General features: G+C 40.3%; 1 protein-coding gene across 2 annotated transcripts in view; it reads left to right on the top strand.

Moving 5' to 3' along the window:
* cacna2d2a (calcium channel, voltage-dependent, alpha 2/delta subunit 2a) overlaps positions 1 to 15,561 on the top strand; it is a 340,749-nt gene extending 325,188 nt beyond the window's left edge. For both annotated transcript variants that reach the window (XM_017708409.2, XM_017708410.2), the window contains 10 exons: positions 686 to 780; positions 2,518 to 2,562; positions 3,834 to 3,905; positions 4,038 to 4,190; positions 4,299 to 4,351; positions 5,755 to 5,810; positions 7,956 to 8,079; positions 9,631 to 9,740; positions 9,880 to 9,962; positions 11,469 to 15,561. In XM_017708409.2, the coding sequence (XP_017563898.1) occupies positions 686 to 780; positions 2,518 to 2,562; positions 3,834 to 3,905; positions 4,038 to 4,190; positions 4,299 to 4,351; positions 5,755 to 5,810; positions 7,956 to 8,079; positions 9,631 to 9,740; positions 9,880 to 9,962; positions 11,469 to 11,591 (914 nt within the window). In that variant the 3' untranslated portion in view covers positions 11,592 to 15,561. The remainder of the gene's footprint in view (positions 1 to 685; positions 781 to 2,517; positions 2,563 to 3,833; positions 3,906 to 4,037; positions 4,191 to 4,298; positions 4,352 to 5,754; positions 5,811 to 7,955; positions 8,080 to 9,630; positions 9,741 to 9,879; positions 9,963 to 11,468) is intronic.
* The last annotated feature ends 2,048 nt before the right edge of the window (positions 15,562 to 17,609 follow it).

Raw genomic sequence — 17,609 nt, 5'->3', positions numbered from 1 at the left:
GGCCTCCTCCCAATAGGGCTTTACACACCAGTTTTCTTCTGTTTTAAGGAACCACACTGTTTTTGAGCTTTTGTGGATTTTTAAATGTTCAAAACAGTCTAAAGCAAATTATCTGCATTTCCAGTCCTGAAATCCTAAAGTGCAGGAGACGACTAAAAGTGCTTGGCAGTAGTGCTAACAGGATCATCATGGCTATGATGTTTATCAATCTATCAATATATCACTAAAACTGTAAAAATAACAGTGCAGTGGAAGGTCAGTAGTGATATAGATGATATACTGTATCATTCAACACCAGTTCCACAGTACACTGTACTGTAAATCTGTAAAAGTGGATTTAGTGTGGATGTGGTTTAGGATGGATTAACGATCCGCTGTGGATTAACATTTCGTTTATCAACCTTCAGTTTGACCCTTCTGTCTTGTTTTGCCTCAGTGAAATTACAGAGTAGCACATCTCTCACCTCAGGTGGAGGATTATATTTCTTTTAGATTCCACTAGTATGTGGCTCGTGTGCCTAATCCTGGCGTTAGCACTGATCTGATATCTCTGGAAGAACTTCGCGACGGGGCAGCCTTGTAATAATCTTGTCGGGTTTGGTTACTTTATCACGGGCTGTGCTCTCTCTCGCTCTCTCGCTCTCTCTCCCCCCTCTTTCTCTCCCCCTCTCTCTCTCTCTCTCAGTGGTGGGTGTAAAGTTGGATCTTGAGGCTTGGACTTCAAAATTTAAGATTCTTGCCAGCAACTACACAGACAGCAGTCGGCAGGGTCCTCAAATGGTAAAACACCCACACGCCTACACTTACATATGAGAGAACATAAATATACGGGAGGACTGTGGTTTGTTGCTGATGATGAATTGCTTAGTTGCGTTCAAATCCTCGTAATGGATAGCTCGAAGGCTGCTATTTACCAGCAATCAGAGAAATCAGTCCCGGTTATTTGAAGGAAATAACACCTTATACACTTCCCACTGTGCATTTCCTCTGTGCCTTTGACCACGGCACTTAACTTCTAAGTTTCTCCAGGATTGCAGTCCCTGTCAGGCCTTCGTTTTCCACCCAGTAAATGACAATATGTTGTTAATTAGAGGCACCTCTGGGCCAAAATGCAAAATGCTACATCTAGGAAGAAATACAAGTATACTGAACCATTTGCATTGGTCAAAATCTGATTTCAAACGCTATGAATTGAAAGAATAATGATTTATTAAAATGGTTGATGTCTAAACAAACACAATTGATATTCTTCTTTGATTTGTGTGAGTGGCTGAGGCAGAGGGTTCACAACCTAATCTCGCATATGATCATAAATAAACCAAAACAACTGCTCTCTGGTACTCTTTTGGGTTTTAATCTAATATGGACTTTGACAAGTGGTGGGGATGTGAGTGGTGCAGCGTGGGAGTAGGTTTTGCCCAGAGCGTGGAGCGGCTTTTCAGAAAGTAGGACCGTTGATGTTCTTTCTCACTCTAAAGCTGCTTCAATATCACTCCATCCTGCGAGCCAGACAGTCCTTTATTTCCATTTTACTGTCTTCCACTGCATGACGAGTGGTGCAGCATGACTATAACAGCTCGCACAGCATGGCCATTCACCCACACTGAGACTGCGCTGCGGAGCTGCTCAGCAGAACTGCGCTGGAAATTCTCACCAATTGCAACAAAGGTCTACAGATGTTACACACAATTAGTCTCGTATTGCAGCGCTAAAGAAAGCATGCACATTTATGTACTCTCAGCAGATTCCTGGCCATCGTTTCAAACCTGTACCTGATTTTTTGTTTAATAATGGCCATAAGCTACGTATATAAGACATAAAACAAACATCATCAGAATGAAATAGAAAACCTGGAGTGGATTTGGAGCAGACTAATAACACAAGCCTTGCTTTGAGCGAGGAGCGAAAATGCCACTCCACTCCTCTCTACTCACATACTCTGGCAGACGCTCCACAGAGGAGTTAGCCACACTCTTAAAACAGCTGGTTCTTCAAGGGTTCTTTAATAAAGAAAATACCTCCAAAAAGGGAAAAGACGATGTCAAGTTTGTCAGAAGAACCCTTTTTTGGTTCTGTATAGAACCATTTTCAAAAAGGTTCTATATAGAACCATCTACAACACGGTCTCCATCAACCTGAAGAACCTTTTCACAACCATTTACTTATGCCAAGGGGTCTTTGAGTGTTCATGGTTCTATATAGAACCATTTTCTTTGATAAAATAACCCCTGAAGAACCATATATAATTACAGAGACTTCAGTGCAAACTGGGTTAGTTACTCGTAGATTACAGACATGTGTAATAAAAGCCTTGGGCCAGCAGGGGGGCTCTGGCCATGTAGGGGTTAACTGTACCTGACAGAGCAAAGGTTCCTTTCATAGAAGTCTGTGGCCATGTGAGCAGTGCGACCACAAGGCAGTCATACAAGATTTTTTTTTTTTTTTTACTGGAAAAGTTGGAAGTACAAGGTGAGCATAATGTGTGTCATGAACACAATGTGGTTTTCTTCTCCTCAGTGTGGACCCACCAGTGGCTGTGAGATGGACTGTGAGGCTCATGAGGTAATGCAGCGCTCTCTGTCCTTCCCACTGTCCTTCCACAATATAATCCACTCCCTCAGTTTCATTACACTGATCTCTATTAGGATTTTCTCATTCTCACGACTGTCCCATTCAGTCTTACAATGTCAGTACAACCCAGAGAGAAACAGGAGAACACTAAGTAACTTTGAGACCTCACAGATGTTTAGTTATCTTTGAAAAATGGAATGTTTTGTTCTTAGATTGAAATGATTTCATGTTTGACAAAGTGCAATTACAACGTAATTGAATATGAATACAGTACATGGCATGAACAGGCAGATGTGAGTGCAGATGCGACTAGGTGGCACTCTGTTCATTTCTTTTTTTTTTTCAACTGTGCAGGTGTTTTAATGTTTCGATCTGTTGTAAAGAGCTTGCAGCCCAAGCCACGAAATCACAAGATATACTACAAACGCTGCTCCGAACATTTCTTATTTACAGCCTTCTAGTGTTAGAATTATTTATATAGTGATGCACCAATCCGATACACTGGGTCAGTATCAGCACCAACACTGACCTTATTCAGCAGATGAGGTATCAGCCAGATGTGACTGATGCACTATCAATACTGTATCTTAGAGTCATTCTAAAATGAAAGAGCATCATTTCAAAATCAACCCACACCAGAATCTCACTTAGTGTTGTTATTAAAGGAAGCTAATAATTATGAATGATGATAATGATGCTGACATTCTGCTGGTGACATCCTGTATAAGTAAAAATAATGCATGGTCACACCTTATTAATGTATGGGAATGAGATCCTAATGCATGGCCATGACTTAGTAAGGTGTGGAAATGAGATTAATTTGTGGCCACCACTTAGTAAGGCAAGGGAACGAGATAATAACTTACTAAGTCGTGGCCACGCATTAGGGGCTCCGTACATTACAGCCAAACTTGTTTGTTTAAGTAGTTTTGCAAACGTACGGAGCCCTACTGGTGACATCTATAAATAAAATAATGCATGATTTAGTAAGGTGTGGGAATGAGATTATTAATTTGTAGCCACAACTTACTAAGGGATGGGAACAAGATCCTAAAGCTTGGCTACGGCATGGGAATAAGATAATTAAGCCTTGACGCCGCTTAATAAGGCATGATCTCGTTCACATACCTTACTAAATCATGGCCATGCATTCGGATCTTGTTCCCACAGCTTAATATAGCATGGAAACACATTAGATTATCACAGATATTGATATTGTTTGATTCCAAAACATCTGTTGTTTTGTCTGTTTGCCTGAGCAGGACTTGCTGTGTTACCTGATAGATGATGGTGGCTTCCTCATCATGTCCAATCAGATTAACGATGTAAACAAGGTCAGGAGGAGACCCATTTCACTCTCTGGAGTCAAATGGAGATTTACAAGCCTTCTTTGAAAGTTGCTTGAGGTTCAGAAATGCTGCTTCAGCCTATTCAGTCCTGCGCTGTGCTCTCTTTCGTCTCCATAGATCGGCATGTTCTTCAGTGAGGTGGACCCAGCCCTGATGTACCTGCTCTATAACAACTCCTTCTACTTCCGCAAGCAGTCATTTGACTACCAATCAGTGTGTGAGCCTGTTCCTAGCAGCAACACTGGGGCAGCTCCTAGAGGGGTCTTTGTGGTGAGTTCAACATACTAGCTGAATACTGAATGGATATGTTAGTGATGGAACATCTATACAATGTTGTTTTGAGAGAATTTAACACTCCTTTGCTGTCTTGTCTTCCAGCCCACTATTGCAGATCTACTAAATGTGGCCTGGTGGACATCTGCAGCTGCCTGGTAAGGGGAAAACCCTCAAATGTGCTGTGGCCAAATGTGCTAAACAATCAGCAAACATAGCCTGACTCTATTAGATAAACACATGAAGCCGGTGTTATGAATTGTTTTTCTGCTTTGCTCTGAACTCATCATGGTCTAGATTCTTTAAATGAGGTCAAATTTTATGACTTACACTGGCCTGAACGCACACAGAACCATACACTCCACTGAGTAGCTTGCCGAACCCCAGTCTTATTCTGAATCGCAAGTGAAAACTAACAGTGCTTTCAGATGGGCTCAGTTTTATTGGAAAGATGTTTCCCACCAGAAGTCACCATGTGAACACCCTTTGAGGTCAGAATATGTTTGACATTTTCTTTTTCAAGCTTGAATTGGTGAAGTTGCAATGGTTTTCATTTACAGTAGAGGAAAGAAGCAAACAGTCTGTTAGTACAAATCAATAAAATAAGCCAGAACAAATGTAATAAATGCTAATGTTACATTACATTAAACATGTGCAATCAACCCACGTTTTATTTCTGCTCCTTTGAGCCCAAAAGACCAACAAAATAGGCCAAAGGCAATAGGTGCCAACTAGCTAATAAACTACAATAACCATCTCCCATCCAACATGTTTTCTTTACCTCTCACGTAAACAACGTGAATGTGCACGTCAAATGAACAGATTCCTGTCTAGAGAAAACCACTACCGCCTGACTAGCACTTGAAAGCAGCATAATTAATGCTCTAATACTCCAATTCATACTGTTTAGGTTTGCAGGGCATTTTGGGGGATGTAGTTTTTACTTTGCTACAGCCTGCTAAACAATAGCCTGCAATAATCACTGAGTTTATGTTATTAATAAGGGTTTTTGGTTTAGTTTAGTAAAACCGTCGATGAGCTTGGCTATTTTCAGCAAGCAATTCATGGGTAATTAACAGAATTACTCATTACCCATAGTACCTATGATTTGCACATTTACTGGCACTCACACAATAGTTTACGTCTTTCTGCAGGCCCCCTTGTGGCCATCCACTGGCTCTGTGTGTGTAATGCTGTGACTCTGTGAGCTGCTAGTGTGCAATGAGGGGTGAAAGGAGAGGGGTTAAAAACTCTCTGCCGTGAAAACAACTCTCACCCTCTACAAAGATAAAAGATAAAATAGACAACTGCAGCTGTCTTTATATCGAACAATACTGTAACTTTAAAAGCACCTTTTTTGCAGTTGATGACTTCTTTCTAGCCTCTGAAGACATAAATCCAGTTTTGTGAATCATACACATTTCCATTATGAAAATATATTCCATCAAAGTTATTAAAGAAAGAAAATGCGCAGTTCTTTGTCAGATTGTACTTAAACCATATTAGCAGTACTACACAGATGGCATATGCATGTAATCATTTCATTCTGTTTTTCCTGCAGGTCTATCTTCCAGCAGATGCTTTATGGATTTGCCTACCACAGCTGGTTCAATACAGGTATGTACAGTAACAGGTGCTGTTTAATGGACAACATCTCAAAGTATCTCAGAATTTGAATTTGTAGGAAACAGTTATTTAGCTTATTTGCATGTTAGACCGAGGTCTGGATACAGAAGACAGCACAACATACACCACTGTCTCGCATTCATCTTCCACTCCTCCGTCCTTTTCACCAGAGCCTGGTCTCTGTTCTGCTTGCCAGACCTAAACACATAATTATTCATCTCCAACATAACCCCATAGTTCTGTACCAACTGGACTGAGAATTTATATATCTTTTTTTTTCTAACTTTGAAATCATTTTCCATATTAACAAATTTCATTATTTTATAACAATAATAATAACAACTATTGTATGTCAAAGTATACAATGCAGATTAATATTCTGCAAACTGTTGACCTAACGGTATTTTCAGATTTCAGTTGTTTCAAAATATCAATAATATATGTTATTAAATGATACATGATATACTAGTTATCTATTTTCATTCAAATAAAAATAAAGTCCACATAAATACAAATATTAAGCATCAAAGTGTCCAAAATATGTTGCAAATACAAATAATGAGAGTTAAACTTTACTTTTCAAAAAGGTTACTACTCATTTTCATTCATGCTGATATAAATGTTTTGTTCATTTTGCCAGTTTTTGCCTAAATGTTTTTTTGCTGATTTTGCTAAAAATAATATTTTGAGTGAACGTTTTGAGGTTCGTACGCACGTTTTCTTTTATTCATGGTCACGATGTCTTTCATCATTCCCTTGTTTTCTTTTGCTCGTGGTCGTTTTATTTTTTGATTCATGAGCAAACAAATGTAGGAGATACAGGTCATGTTATTTGTCCTATGCAGGAGTAACTAGCAGCTCCCTGACACTGTCTGACAGGCTTTGATGTGTTAGATTGATGAAATGATGGACGGTGATGCTCATCAGGTCTGATTTTGATTTGGGGGGCTATGACAAAAATGTAGCTCATCGTCACAGCAAACGTCCCATGGATTCATCAGTGCAGCTGCAGTTTGGTAGTGAAATGAAGGAAGACAAACTACAATCACAATCTTCACTAAAACTCACACAAACTTTCTAATGATCGTATTTAATAGAGATATAGATGCAGCGTGGCCGGTTAGCGCTGTTTCTGGTCCCTCGGTTAGCCACGGTGTTAGAGACCATCACACAATTACAGGAAGAAATGATCAGCATCAACGTTTCAACAACCTCAAATTAAACACACACAGAAACGTTCATGTGGGATGAAGTCAAGTGGAGACAGAGTTGAATAGATCTGTGGATCAGATGCAGATGTGTTAATGTGAGGATGTTGAAACGCTGATCATTTCTTCCTGTAATTGTGTGATGATCTCTAACACCCCAGCTTGATGTGGGAGCAGAGACATCTAGGCCATTTGCTGTGAAGAGGAGCTGCAGTGTCCTCATAACCCCCCAAATCAAAATCAAACCTAATGAGCAACTCATTCATTATCTTTTTAATCTAACACATCAAAGCCAGTCAGACAGTGTCAGGGATCTGTGGCAGCCTGTATCTACTACATTTATTTTGTTCGCGCACAAATAGAAAAAAACAAGCAACGTGCGTTCGATTAAAAATAAAACATGAGCACAATTAAAAGAAAACGACAGAACAAAACCGTGATCACAAATAAAAGAAAACACGGTACGAGCTGCAAAACGTTCAGTTGTTCTTTTTACCTCCATCCCCCCAGAGCTCCGTAGATATATATTTTGTTTCTGAAATCTCTTCTTTTTCTGACTTGTGCCACGTTTTAATGGGGAGCGGGACTTAGAAGAGGGTGGTCACTTACACTCTCTGATTTGAAGTGACATTGGACTCTCATTATTTGTATTTGCTAATATTTTGGACATTCTGATACTTGATATTTTGCTTTGCTGGATTGTATTAGTTTATTTAAAACTTTGGGCACAAAATGAAGTCCATTAATTCTGAGGGATGTAGTTCGAACAAGCACTTTAATACAACCTGCTAAGCAAGTGAGCAATTTTCATGTTTTCATTTATTTTACAGGAGTATTTTTAGCATTTCATTAGACACCATTTAATTAAAAGTTTGCTGATAATGTCAAGCATCTTATATAATGTCGTATCCAACGCTTGTGTGTGTAGATAAAGTTGAAGCAGACAGCATGGACTCCAGAGAAACCAGCTGTGTGACAGTGCAGACCCAGTTCTACTTTGGAAACATTACCACTGGATACAGCTTAGTGCAGGACTGTGACAACTGCTCCAGGTCTGACACAACCGTCCACTTTTCCACTGAAAGATTTACACAGTGTCCCTGCCTCTTGTAGATTTAATGCTCTGGAACACGGGTTCTCAACCTTTTTCACACCTTTTTCAAGATAAAGGGGACCTATTATGCTCATTTTTAGTGTTCATAATTTTATATCGGAGTGTACCAGAATAGATGTACATGCTCCAGTGTTACAAAAACACATTTTTCTCAGAGTGTACATCTCTATTCACCCTCTTAAAGCCCCGCCTTCTGATGAGCCCAATACGCTCTGGTTGGTCAGCTTGCCTTCTCTGTTCTGATTAGTCTACCACTCGAGTGTTTCTGCCCCTGCCTTGTGCTTTACAAAACCGCAGAGCAAAGAGAGGCCACAACAGCAGACACTAAAGGAAAGGGAGAAACCAGTACAGCAACATAGGTCCCCTTTAAAAATATTTCACCACCTCTCTTTGCAAATTTGCCCTCTTTCAGCACCTCTCCATGCAGGCACTAGTTTACAATTAAAAAATTAAAGAAGAATAATGGAATAGTGAATACACTCACTGACTAGGCCTGCATTTCTAGTTAGTGCCTCAACTTTAGAGGTCAATCAAGACCCTCCCTCAGTAATGAGCTGACCCAATAGAAATTCATAGTTGACATAAGCTTGTCTTCCATGGCCTGAAGGTGGAACTATTCAGCAGAGCCTTTATGCACTTTATAAAAATATATATAAAGTGCTATATATAGCTTGAACGTCAACCCCCGGGTTAAGAACCTATGCTCTAGAAGCAATGAAGCCTTATTAGAAGACTATCCAATTAGGTGAGCTGATATAATGAAATAAGTTTTTGGCTGTTTTTTGTGTTTCCAAACAGTTACTAAATATGATGTCTCATTTATTTACCTTTGATATTGTTGGTGCTGGCTATTTATAATAATGAGAATCATGTAATGCAACAGAAACACAAAATAATTCTGAATATTCACCATTTTAATTTATGGCCTGTTTAAGTTTGACTATGACTGGGTTAAGTTCATATGTTCAGAGTCAGTTTTACAGGCAGGGGTTAAGCCTAGTCCTGGACCTCATTTTCCTTTCAACAGTTAAACCGCATTCAGATGCTGTGTAATCTACATTTCACAGTGCGGCCACATTTCTTATGAGTTTTGTTTCCAACATGTTGAATTTAGCAAATAAACAGTAATTTGGCATTAAAATGTATAGAAGTGCGTTCTCTGTAGAGGATGTTTTGACCACTTAAAAACCAAGTCTTTGGCGGGGGGGTCTTCTACAGGGACTTCAAAGCAGACAGGTTGAGCTATTCTTAACTAATAGAACTGTGTAATAAAGCTTTGGGCCCGCTGGCAAATAAGGGGTTAACTTGTTTTCACAGAAAATCAACAAAACAACTTTTGCCATACAGCTGTATTTATTGAGTTTATTTGGCTTGGTATGACATGCAGCACTGTAAAACCCCAGCCTGTAGATGATGAAGTAATGATGGTGGGGGGGGGGCAGTGACCCTGTGAATAATTATTTATCATAAGAAACCCTGTGTTCCACAGGTTGATCCACGCAAAGAGAATAAATAACACCAACTTGCTGTTTGTGGTGGCTGAGAAGCTGCCCTGCAACACCTGCGACATAGAGAAGCTGTCTCAGGATGAAGTAGAATGTATCCTTGTGACTCGGTTGACTTTTCCTCAATTTTCGTTTCGTATAAAGTTTCTCAGGTTTACCTCCAGTAAACTGAACTGAGCTTAGATGTGTGTGAACGGTGCTTAATGTCAAATTCCTTAACATCTTCCAATCAGTCAAGCAAGAAGATCCCTGTCTGGACATGCCACCAGCGCGGTATAGAAAAGGACCCTCCACCTGTTTCGATTACAACACTGCAGTATGTATCCGTGCACATGAACACACGCAAACACAGTAACTCCACTTGGCAAAATATATTATGTGCCCAAAATAACCAGACACCCCTTCTGATGACTCAGCTGCTTTAAAGTAATGCATCTGCAAAAACTTAATTTAACAAATTAACACTTAATCCAGGGGCAGCTGATCATCCAAGACATGTTTGGTGTCCAGGTTTTGCTTCATTAGTTTAGCGCTGGAGCTACAAGGCTAACGTTGCTGACTCTGTAAGTCAGTACACACTGAAATGCTTCCTCTAACACTTGTGAGTCCTAGGCTAATTTTGATGTTGCCTTTATGTACCATAAAAAATAGCAACTCCAAACTCCACAAAACTCCTAAAACCAAGTGCACTATCTGTCTGTATCTGTCCATCTCTCCTTCTCCCTCTACTACTCCTCCACTCAGTTCACCCCTCCCTCACCTTCAAAGAATGTGAGTCAACAGATTCAGACATTTTTCTTTTTTTCATATCACAATAATAACAAAGATATTAAGATAAATGAAATGTCAGCCCCATCCCACTTTGCATACTTTTAAGCAGGTGTATGATTCAGTGCTCAGTGTGTCACAGTAAGAAAGGTCTGGGTTTGATTCCCCAGCCAGGCAACCAGGGTCCTTTCTGTGTGGAGTGCTTGTTCTCCCTGTGTCTTCTTGGGTTTACTCCCACAGTGCAAAGACATACAGTCAGGTGGATTGGACATGCTGAATTACCTCTAGGTGTGAGTGTGGGTGTGAATGTATATGTCTGTCTGCCCTGCGATGGATTGATGTCCTGTCCAGAGTTATTCCTGCCTTCCACCCAATGACTGCTGGGTCCAGCTCCCCCCGCGACCCAGATGAATAAATGCATGTGTGTGTGTGTTTTTACTTGATGATTTGATCACCGCTGCATGATTGGCAACTTACAGTGGCTAAATTCATCCCCAAAATGTATCTCAACCTGCTCAAACTGCATATAGGTTTTCATTATGGTTGCACTGACTTGTCACTGTAGTTTGGAAGGAAATTTGATTATTGTAAACTATCAAAATGAATAAAACTTCACTATGTATTTGAGCACTGCAGGTAGCTATTTTAGGCTATAGGTGTACTGAATTCTTCACCCCTGAATCCAACTTGTGTTAACTGAAGGAATAAGGATCGACAACTTTTGCAATTTCTGTTGTTTTTTATTTGTAAACATATCTCAATTTACAAAATTCAAGACTGACAGTTATTTATAAAATAAAAGAACAGAAATATATTCTGGGGCACCCTCATGCCTGTATGATGTAAGTGCATGCGACAACGGTCGCATTACAAAATGTTCTTCCACATGTTCCATGTAATTACACATGTCCACCAGAGGGGTCTCCAAATCCCCAAAACTTACATATGACAGTTTTAAGTTTACAAGTTACAAGTAAACGCTTGTATATTTCACCATAATCAGTGCTACAGAATTGTAAAACCCCTAAAAATCTTCCCTCTTTCTCTTTTGCAGGAGAACACAACAGACTGCGGGCGAGGACACTCCTTCCGCCCGTCCATCCACACTTTACTCCTCCTCCAGCTCCCTCTCCTCTCTCTGGTGGCCCGCCCCCACGTTTTGCCTTTCTCCCTTTAACTTCCTCCTCTGCCTCTCTCCCCCTCCTCTCTGTAATTCTGCATTTCTCCTTTACCTCCCCTCGCTCTAGTCATAGGTATTAAAGGGACTTCCTGCTGCCCTTAATAGGGAAGCCCGGCATACTGCTTCATCCACTTAGCTTCACAGGTTGTTGCTTAGTGACCGTTGCAGAACTTTTATCGTCTCCTGCCAATCAGCAGCTTTTTTGTGGGAGGAGCTAGAAGTTTCTTTGAGGAAGAAGAAGCTGAGGAAGTCCATGACAAATTTGGCCGTCTAGCGGTGCAGGAGCCGCGGTGGGAGAAATGACCAGTGTCTAGGACCAACGTGGAAAAAAATGGAATGTTCCCTCTCTGCGCGACCTGCCGCTACGGACGCAGGGGGGGTTACGTTTTTGTCAGACTCTGCCTCAAGTCATCCTCCTCATCCTCATCTTCATCCCATACAGGCCCGTGACTCAAGTTTCAGGGTCTGCCGCTTGCCTAATTTAACGTGGGGCTACAGAACCGTCTGCCATTTTTTAGCAACCAGTAATCACAGAACTCTAAACAGCTATTGAAAAAAAATATGAGTAACAACCTGTGAGTATTTAAAGCATACCTCCATATGTTAGGATAAACCCAGAGAGGGAAGATGATAGATGTTACTTATGACAAAATATAATTTGTTTATTTATGCACTATATCTACTTCTTGCCAAAATGAGATAGACTTGTTGCGTGGTCTTATTTTTCTAGCCAAATTAGGACGAGGAGAAAAAAAAAGGGGAGAAAACGACTTGCACAGTACAACGGCAAGTGCAGTTAGGAAGAATGGAAGAACTCGCAGAGACCAGGCCTGTATTTCAATTCGCCTCATTTGCTCTTCTTTTCACCAGTCATAAGGGCTTCATTAGGCACATGCTTTCTGTTTGAATGGTCAGCGTAGGTAGATGAGCTTGTAATGGTTTCAGTCTTACAGAGCTTCAGTTTAGGTTTAGGTGGTGTCTTTTTAACGTTCACGTCGTTAAGAGACGAATTGGAATACGGCCCACCTGGGCTCCGACATCACCAGTCTGAATCCTCCATACTTCTGTCCTGCGGGTAAAAGGAGGCCACCACCATACTGATCATGTCCTAATGCTCGACTTCTCGATCTGGCTAATGATCAGTCAGTGAATAGTAATGCGATGAAAATCATCTATTTGCCATTCAGTGTTAGTCTTGTCTGTCATTTGGAGCACATACAGTTGCATGCAAAAGTTTGAACACCTCTGGTCAAATTACATGTTTTTTTCATTTTATTTTATTTCCTAAGTGAAAATAAGTTCCTCTATAGTATTCATGTCAAACCGGGGGAACGTCTAGGCCTAAGAGCTGTGAAGATTAGTGTTAACCCTCCACTATCGCTCTGAATTCAGTTCATGAAGGCTAATTAGCTGATGAGCTGAATCAGGTGCTGAAGTCTGCAGTGCTTTGGCCCGCAAGGACTGGAACCTGACACACGTGCTCTACAGAGAACATGCATGTGGCATGTTTCAGTGTATGTTAACATACTGGGGTAAAAACAAAACATACAATGTAACTTTTGCATGGACACATTTTATGTGTTCCAGTATGTTAAAGTCAGCGAATACAGTAATTGTGCATCAAAATATGCAGAAGTGTGTGTGTTCTCTGTAAAGGACGTGAGCTTATTCTCACTTGTACATGTAATTGTGCACTCAAACTTTTGTAAACAACTGTTTATTTATACACAAGTTTAGTTGTGAATGTCAGTTTTCACATATCCATACATCATTATGTTGATATAATGAAATATGTAAAAAACGGCATAAGTAGTGTAGATTAGGGCCCTTATCTTGTTTTTCCCTCTGTTTGTTGTGCCTTGATGCACTTTTGCGTTGGAAAAGCCACTAAGCTATCAGTACTGAGTAAATCCACCACTCTTGTGAAGGTACCACTGAGCCTTTTGTTGGGCCTTAGAGAGATTTATTTAAAAGCCTCCACTTGGCCTCTAGGGCTACAGCATCATTTTTGAGCCTTTGGACTGACTAAAGTTAGATTAGCTGACAGAAAGACGCGACTGACCGATAGGATGGATTAAGGTTTTGAGTTCGAATATTTTTGCCATAGCCTCCAGCCTGTTGTTCTGGGGACCTTGGGTGAATGCAGGCATTGCATTACCCCTCCAGTAAATTCCACAAGATCTTTACAAATGATTATAGCTTATGTGAGGAACGTAAAAGTCTTTCTTTATGATCAAGGTCGCCGTCTGGTGTCCACTTCTATAGACTCACCACAGAGGCAATCAATATTGTACTGCGCACTGGTGAAAGTGATCTAATCCACTGTGGAGTCTTCTCTTTAACTCTCTTCACAATGCTGTGACTGTTTAAGATTTTCGGACTTTTTTTGAGTTATAATGACCTTGAGAGTGGCTGAAGCGTCCGCTCTTCATTGCCAGCATCCATCACAGCTTCTGTAATGAGTTTTTCAGGTTCATAATGCTCTTTGTTTGTGTGTATGTGTGCGCGTGTGCACTGTATGTATTGTCTGCTTACAATGCAGCACAGTTTGCTGTAATAAGTTGGAAAAAAAATGAAGAAAAAAATCCTGGTTGTATCGTAATTGTCAGTAAGACGGAGTAACGTGTCCCGTTTTGCAGGTGCGAGAAGAATGTTTCACACGTGTTTGTCTGCCTTTGTGCTTCATAACAGTCACACTGTACCTTCCATCTCACCCTTTTTCTCTGTAATTGCTCCCCCTTTCTCCCTCCTTTTCATCGTTCTGCTTCCTCGCCCGGCCTATCTTTCCCTTCCCTCCTTTGTCTTCCATCACACCCTCCACTTAAAGAACACAGAAGTGTGTGATTTGAGGAGTTTTAGCAGTGTCCTGCATGGGTGGGCCGTGGAACGTACGCACTTGAGGGACAACGTGGACATAACCCGCTCTTCATTTACGCAGCACGACGTCTCACAAGTGATGTAATACATCGTCCCCTCAATGGCGTACGTTCTGAGGTTAACATTGTGCATGTTTATCACTGATGCTAATGCTACGTGCTGTCATACAGAGTTCTCAGCTGTTTTTTCCTGCTCCACAGTCCGGCTCATTCTTTGGGAACATTAGCATCATGTCACCATCAGTTCCACCACCTAAGAGAATGTTTGGTGTAGGGGCTGCCACAGCTGACACATAATCCACTGCGGTGTACATTATCACTGGGACATGAGCATGAATACGTACCATATCCTAACAGCCACAGTGCACTTATACTGTTAATGTACTATTATAACCTGCTGTCCTTTCGCACCACACATTACTCAACGCAAGTCTATGGAAGTCGATTCCCGCCAGGTGGAGGAGAAAAAAATTGCCTGTGTTCTTTAGCAGCAGGAAGGAAAAAATGTGAGGTAGAATTTCAAAATAATGACTTTTTTGAATATTGACAAATAATGACTTGGGCCCTCAAATTAATGACTCATTTTCTTGATATTTAGACTTTTCGTGCTGAACTTATTTGATTTACAATGTCAAAATTCTGACTTCTGTACTTTCTATGTCACAATAATGGCCTGTGATCTCAAATGTTTGACTTGAGGCACCAAAAGTTTCAGTTTCTCAAAAGTTTGACACGGCTTCTCGAAGTAATGAGCTGTAATACGTCACAATCTCGAGATGTTAAGATTAAGAAAGCAGACCCTTCTTCCGAGACACTGTTAAAGTATTTCAGTATTTTGAGGACATAATCATCTTCAAGATCGAAATAAAACAATTCAAAGCGTTGACAAAATAAGTTTTATGAAAATAAGTCATTATTTTGAGATACTCACTTTGAGTCATATGTTCACATACTGCTAGAAACACTGAAGGAGGGGAAGAACAGATGATGCTGATGATTTTTTTCTCTCCTCTGCCTTGGGGGGCAGAAATGGGCTTCCATACATGCCAGTCACCTTTCAAAAAAAAAAAAAAAAGCCCCCCCCCCCTAAACATCATCAAACACACCACTTAAATACATTAACACATTCACAAGCGAGAGATGTTTTTCTCTCTGTAAGCCAAGGACACAGACTCTGGCTTCCATCCCATCAGCCGAGTACAGAAAACAGACGTGTCCTGCTGTGTGAATAGTGAGTGCCCAACTGTCATGTCAAAATCTGTTACCTAACCAAACACATTCCTCTCATTCTGCTGTTGAACTACATGCTTTTTTTTATTTGCTTTGGAGTGAAAGCAGAACTCTGGCAAGTGTAAAAGAATCAATGCCTTATCATTTATCTAGTTGTGAAACTCGCATCCAAAACTTTTGATGAGGTTGAAGTTGGCTTTGTTTTGGAATTTTCCATTCCACCTTAAATAGTGCAGCAGTTATGTGGCGGCAGCTCATATTAAATTTTCTGTTCCATCCTAAATTGTGGAGCAGTTGCATTGTGCCGTAGCTTATTGGAATTTTCAGTTCCACCTTAAATGGTGCAGCAGTTATGTTCTGGTGCCTCTCACATGAATTCTCTATTCCACCTTAAATGGCGCAGCAGTTACATTTTGGTGCCTCTTATTGTAATTTTCCGTTCCACCTTAAATGATGCAGCAGTTACGTTCTGGCGCTTTTTATTCAAATTTTCCGTTCCACCTTAAATGGTGCAACAGTTACATTCTGGCACTTCTTATTAAAATTTTCCAGCTCACCTTAAATGGCGCAGCAGTTATATTCTGGCACTTCAAATTTTCCAGTCCACCTTAAATGATGCAGGAATTACATTCTGGCACTTTTATTCAAATTTTCTGGTCCACCTTAAATGGTGCGACAGTTACCTTCTAGCGCTTCTTATTCAAATTTTCTGGTCCACCTTAAATGGTGCAACAGTTACCTTCTAGCGCTTCTTATTCAAATTTTCCAGCTTTCCTTAAATGGCGCAGCAGTTACATTCTGGCACTTCAAATTTTCCAGTCCACCTTAAATGGCGCAGCAGTTACATTCTGGCACTTCAAATTTTCCAGTCCACCTTAAATGGTGCAGCTGTTACATTCTATGCTGCATTATTGGAGGTCAAGTGTAAAATCTAAATATGAAGCGTGTCCGTTCTTCAAATGTTCTGTTCCACCTTAACTGACGCAGCAGTTACATTCTAACTGCTGCAACATTTAAGGTGGACCAGAAAATTTGAATAAGAAGTGTCAGAATGTATCTGCTGCATTGCTTAAGGTGGAATGGAAAATAAGAAGCCAACTTCAGCTTCGGACAACATTTGCCTCTCAATTTCTTTTCCGAAAAGAGAATGTTAAGTCGTCCTAACATTGGAAAAATGAGCGCAGGGCAGCCTTAAGAACTGCTTGAGCGACGGTAACGCATTTTGGCAAGACACTGAGCTTAAAACATGAGTGTGTCTGTCTTTGTCACAATTCCAAGTAACACTGGATCAGAGGTCCTTGTTATTTCAGTGGTTCAGAAATTTTTCCTTTTCGTCAAAAAAGTTGTATTTAAAAAAAAAAAAATAAAGACGAGATAAAAGGAGGACGTAGTTTGGGAAGCGGGGCCTTTCCCCTTCCTTAGCAACAGCGGAATAGGTGCGTTTCCATGGGAGAGACGTGTGTGTATGTGATTCTGTAGTCCTTAGTCTGGTGCTCCGTGACAAATGTGTGATAAAATAATAAAAAATGAAAAGAAATCCGTAAAAAGGTGAAACTGAATTTAACATTAAGTGAGGTTTTAAAAAAAATAACATTACCGACTTAAAAAATAGGATTACAGTACTGCTGATAATCATCATGAGTCTGAGGTCTGATATCAAAGTGAGAGTTTATTTCGTTTGTTTGTTGGCTCGTGTGTGGGGAGCGAAACGCTCCGGTTCTTTGGACACTGGGTCTATGTTGCTCCATTCTTTTGTACAGTAAACAAAAAAAAACAAACATTTGTAAAATATTGTGTCTGTGACTCCTTGTAAAATATTTTCAAATTGTTTATTACAGAGAATCAGTTATTAAATAATGTTCATATTTTTCACTTCAGTCCAGTGTGTCGTGTTTATTTTTTGACTGTG

Source organism: Pygocentrus nattereri, chromosome 26, assembly GCF_015220715.1.
Source record: "Pygocentrus nattereri isolate fPygNat1 chromosome 26, fPygNat1.pri, whole genome shotgun sequence".
NCBI classification, from domain to species: domain Eukaryota; kingdom Metazoa; phylum Chordata; class Actinopteri; order Characiformes; family Serrasalmidae; genus Pygocentrus; species Pygocentrus nattereri.
Note: the sequence above shows the minus strand (reverse complement) of the source record. Positions and strands in the feature narration are given on the sequence as shown.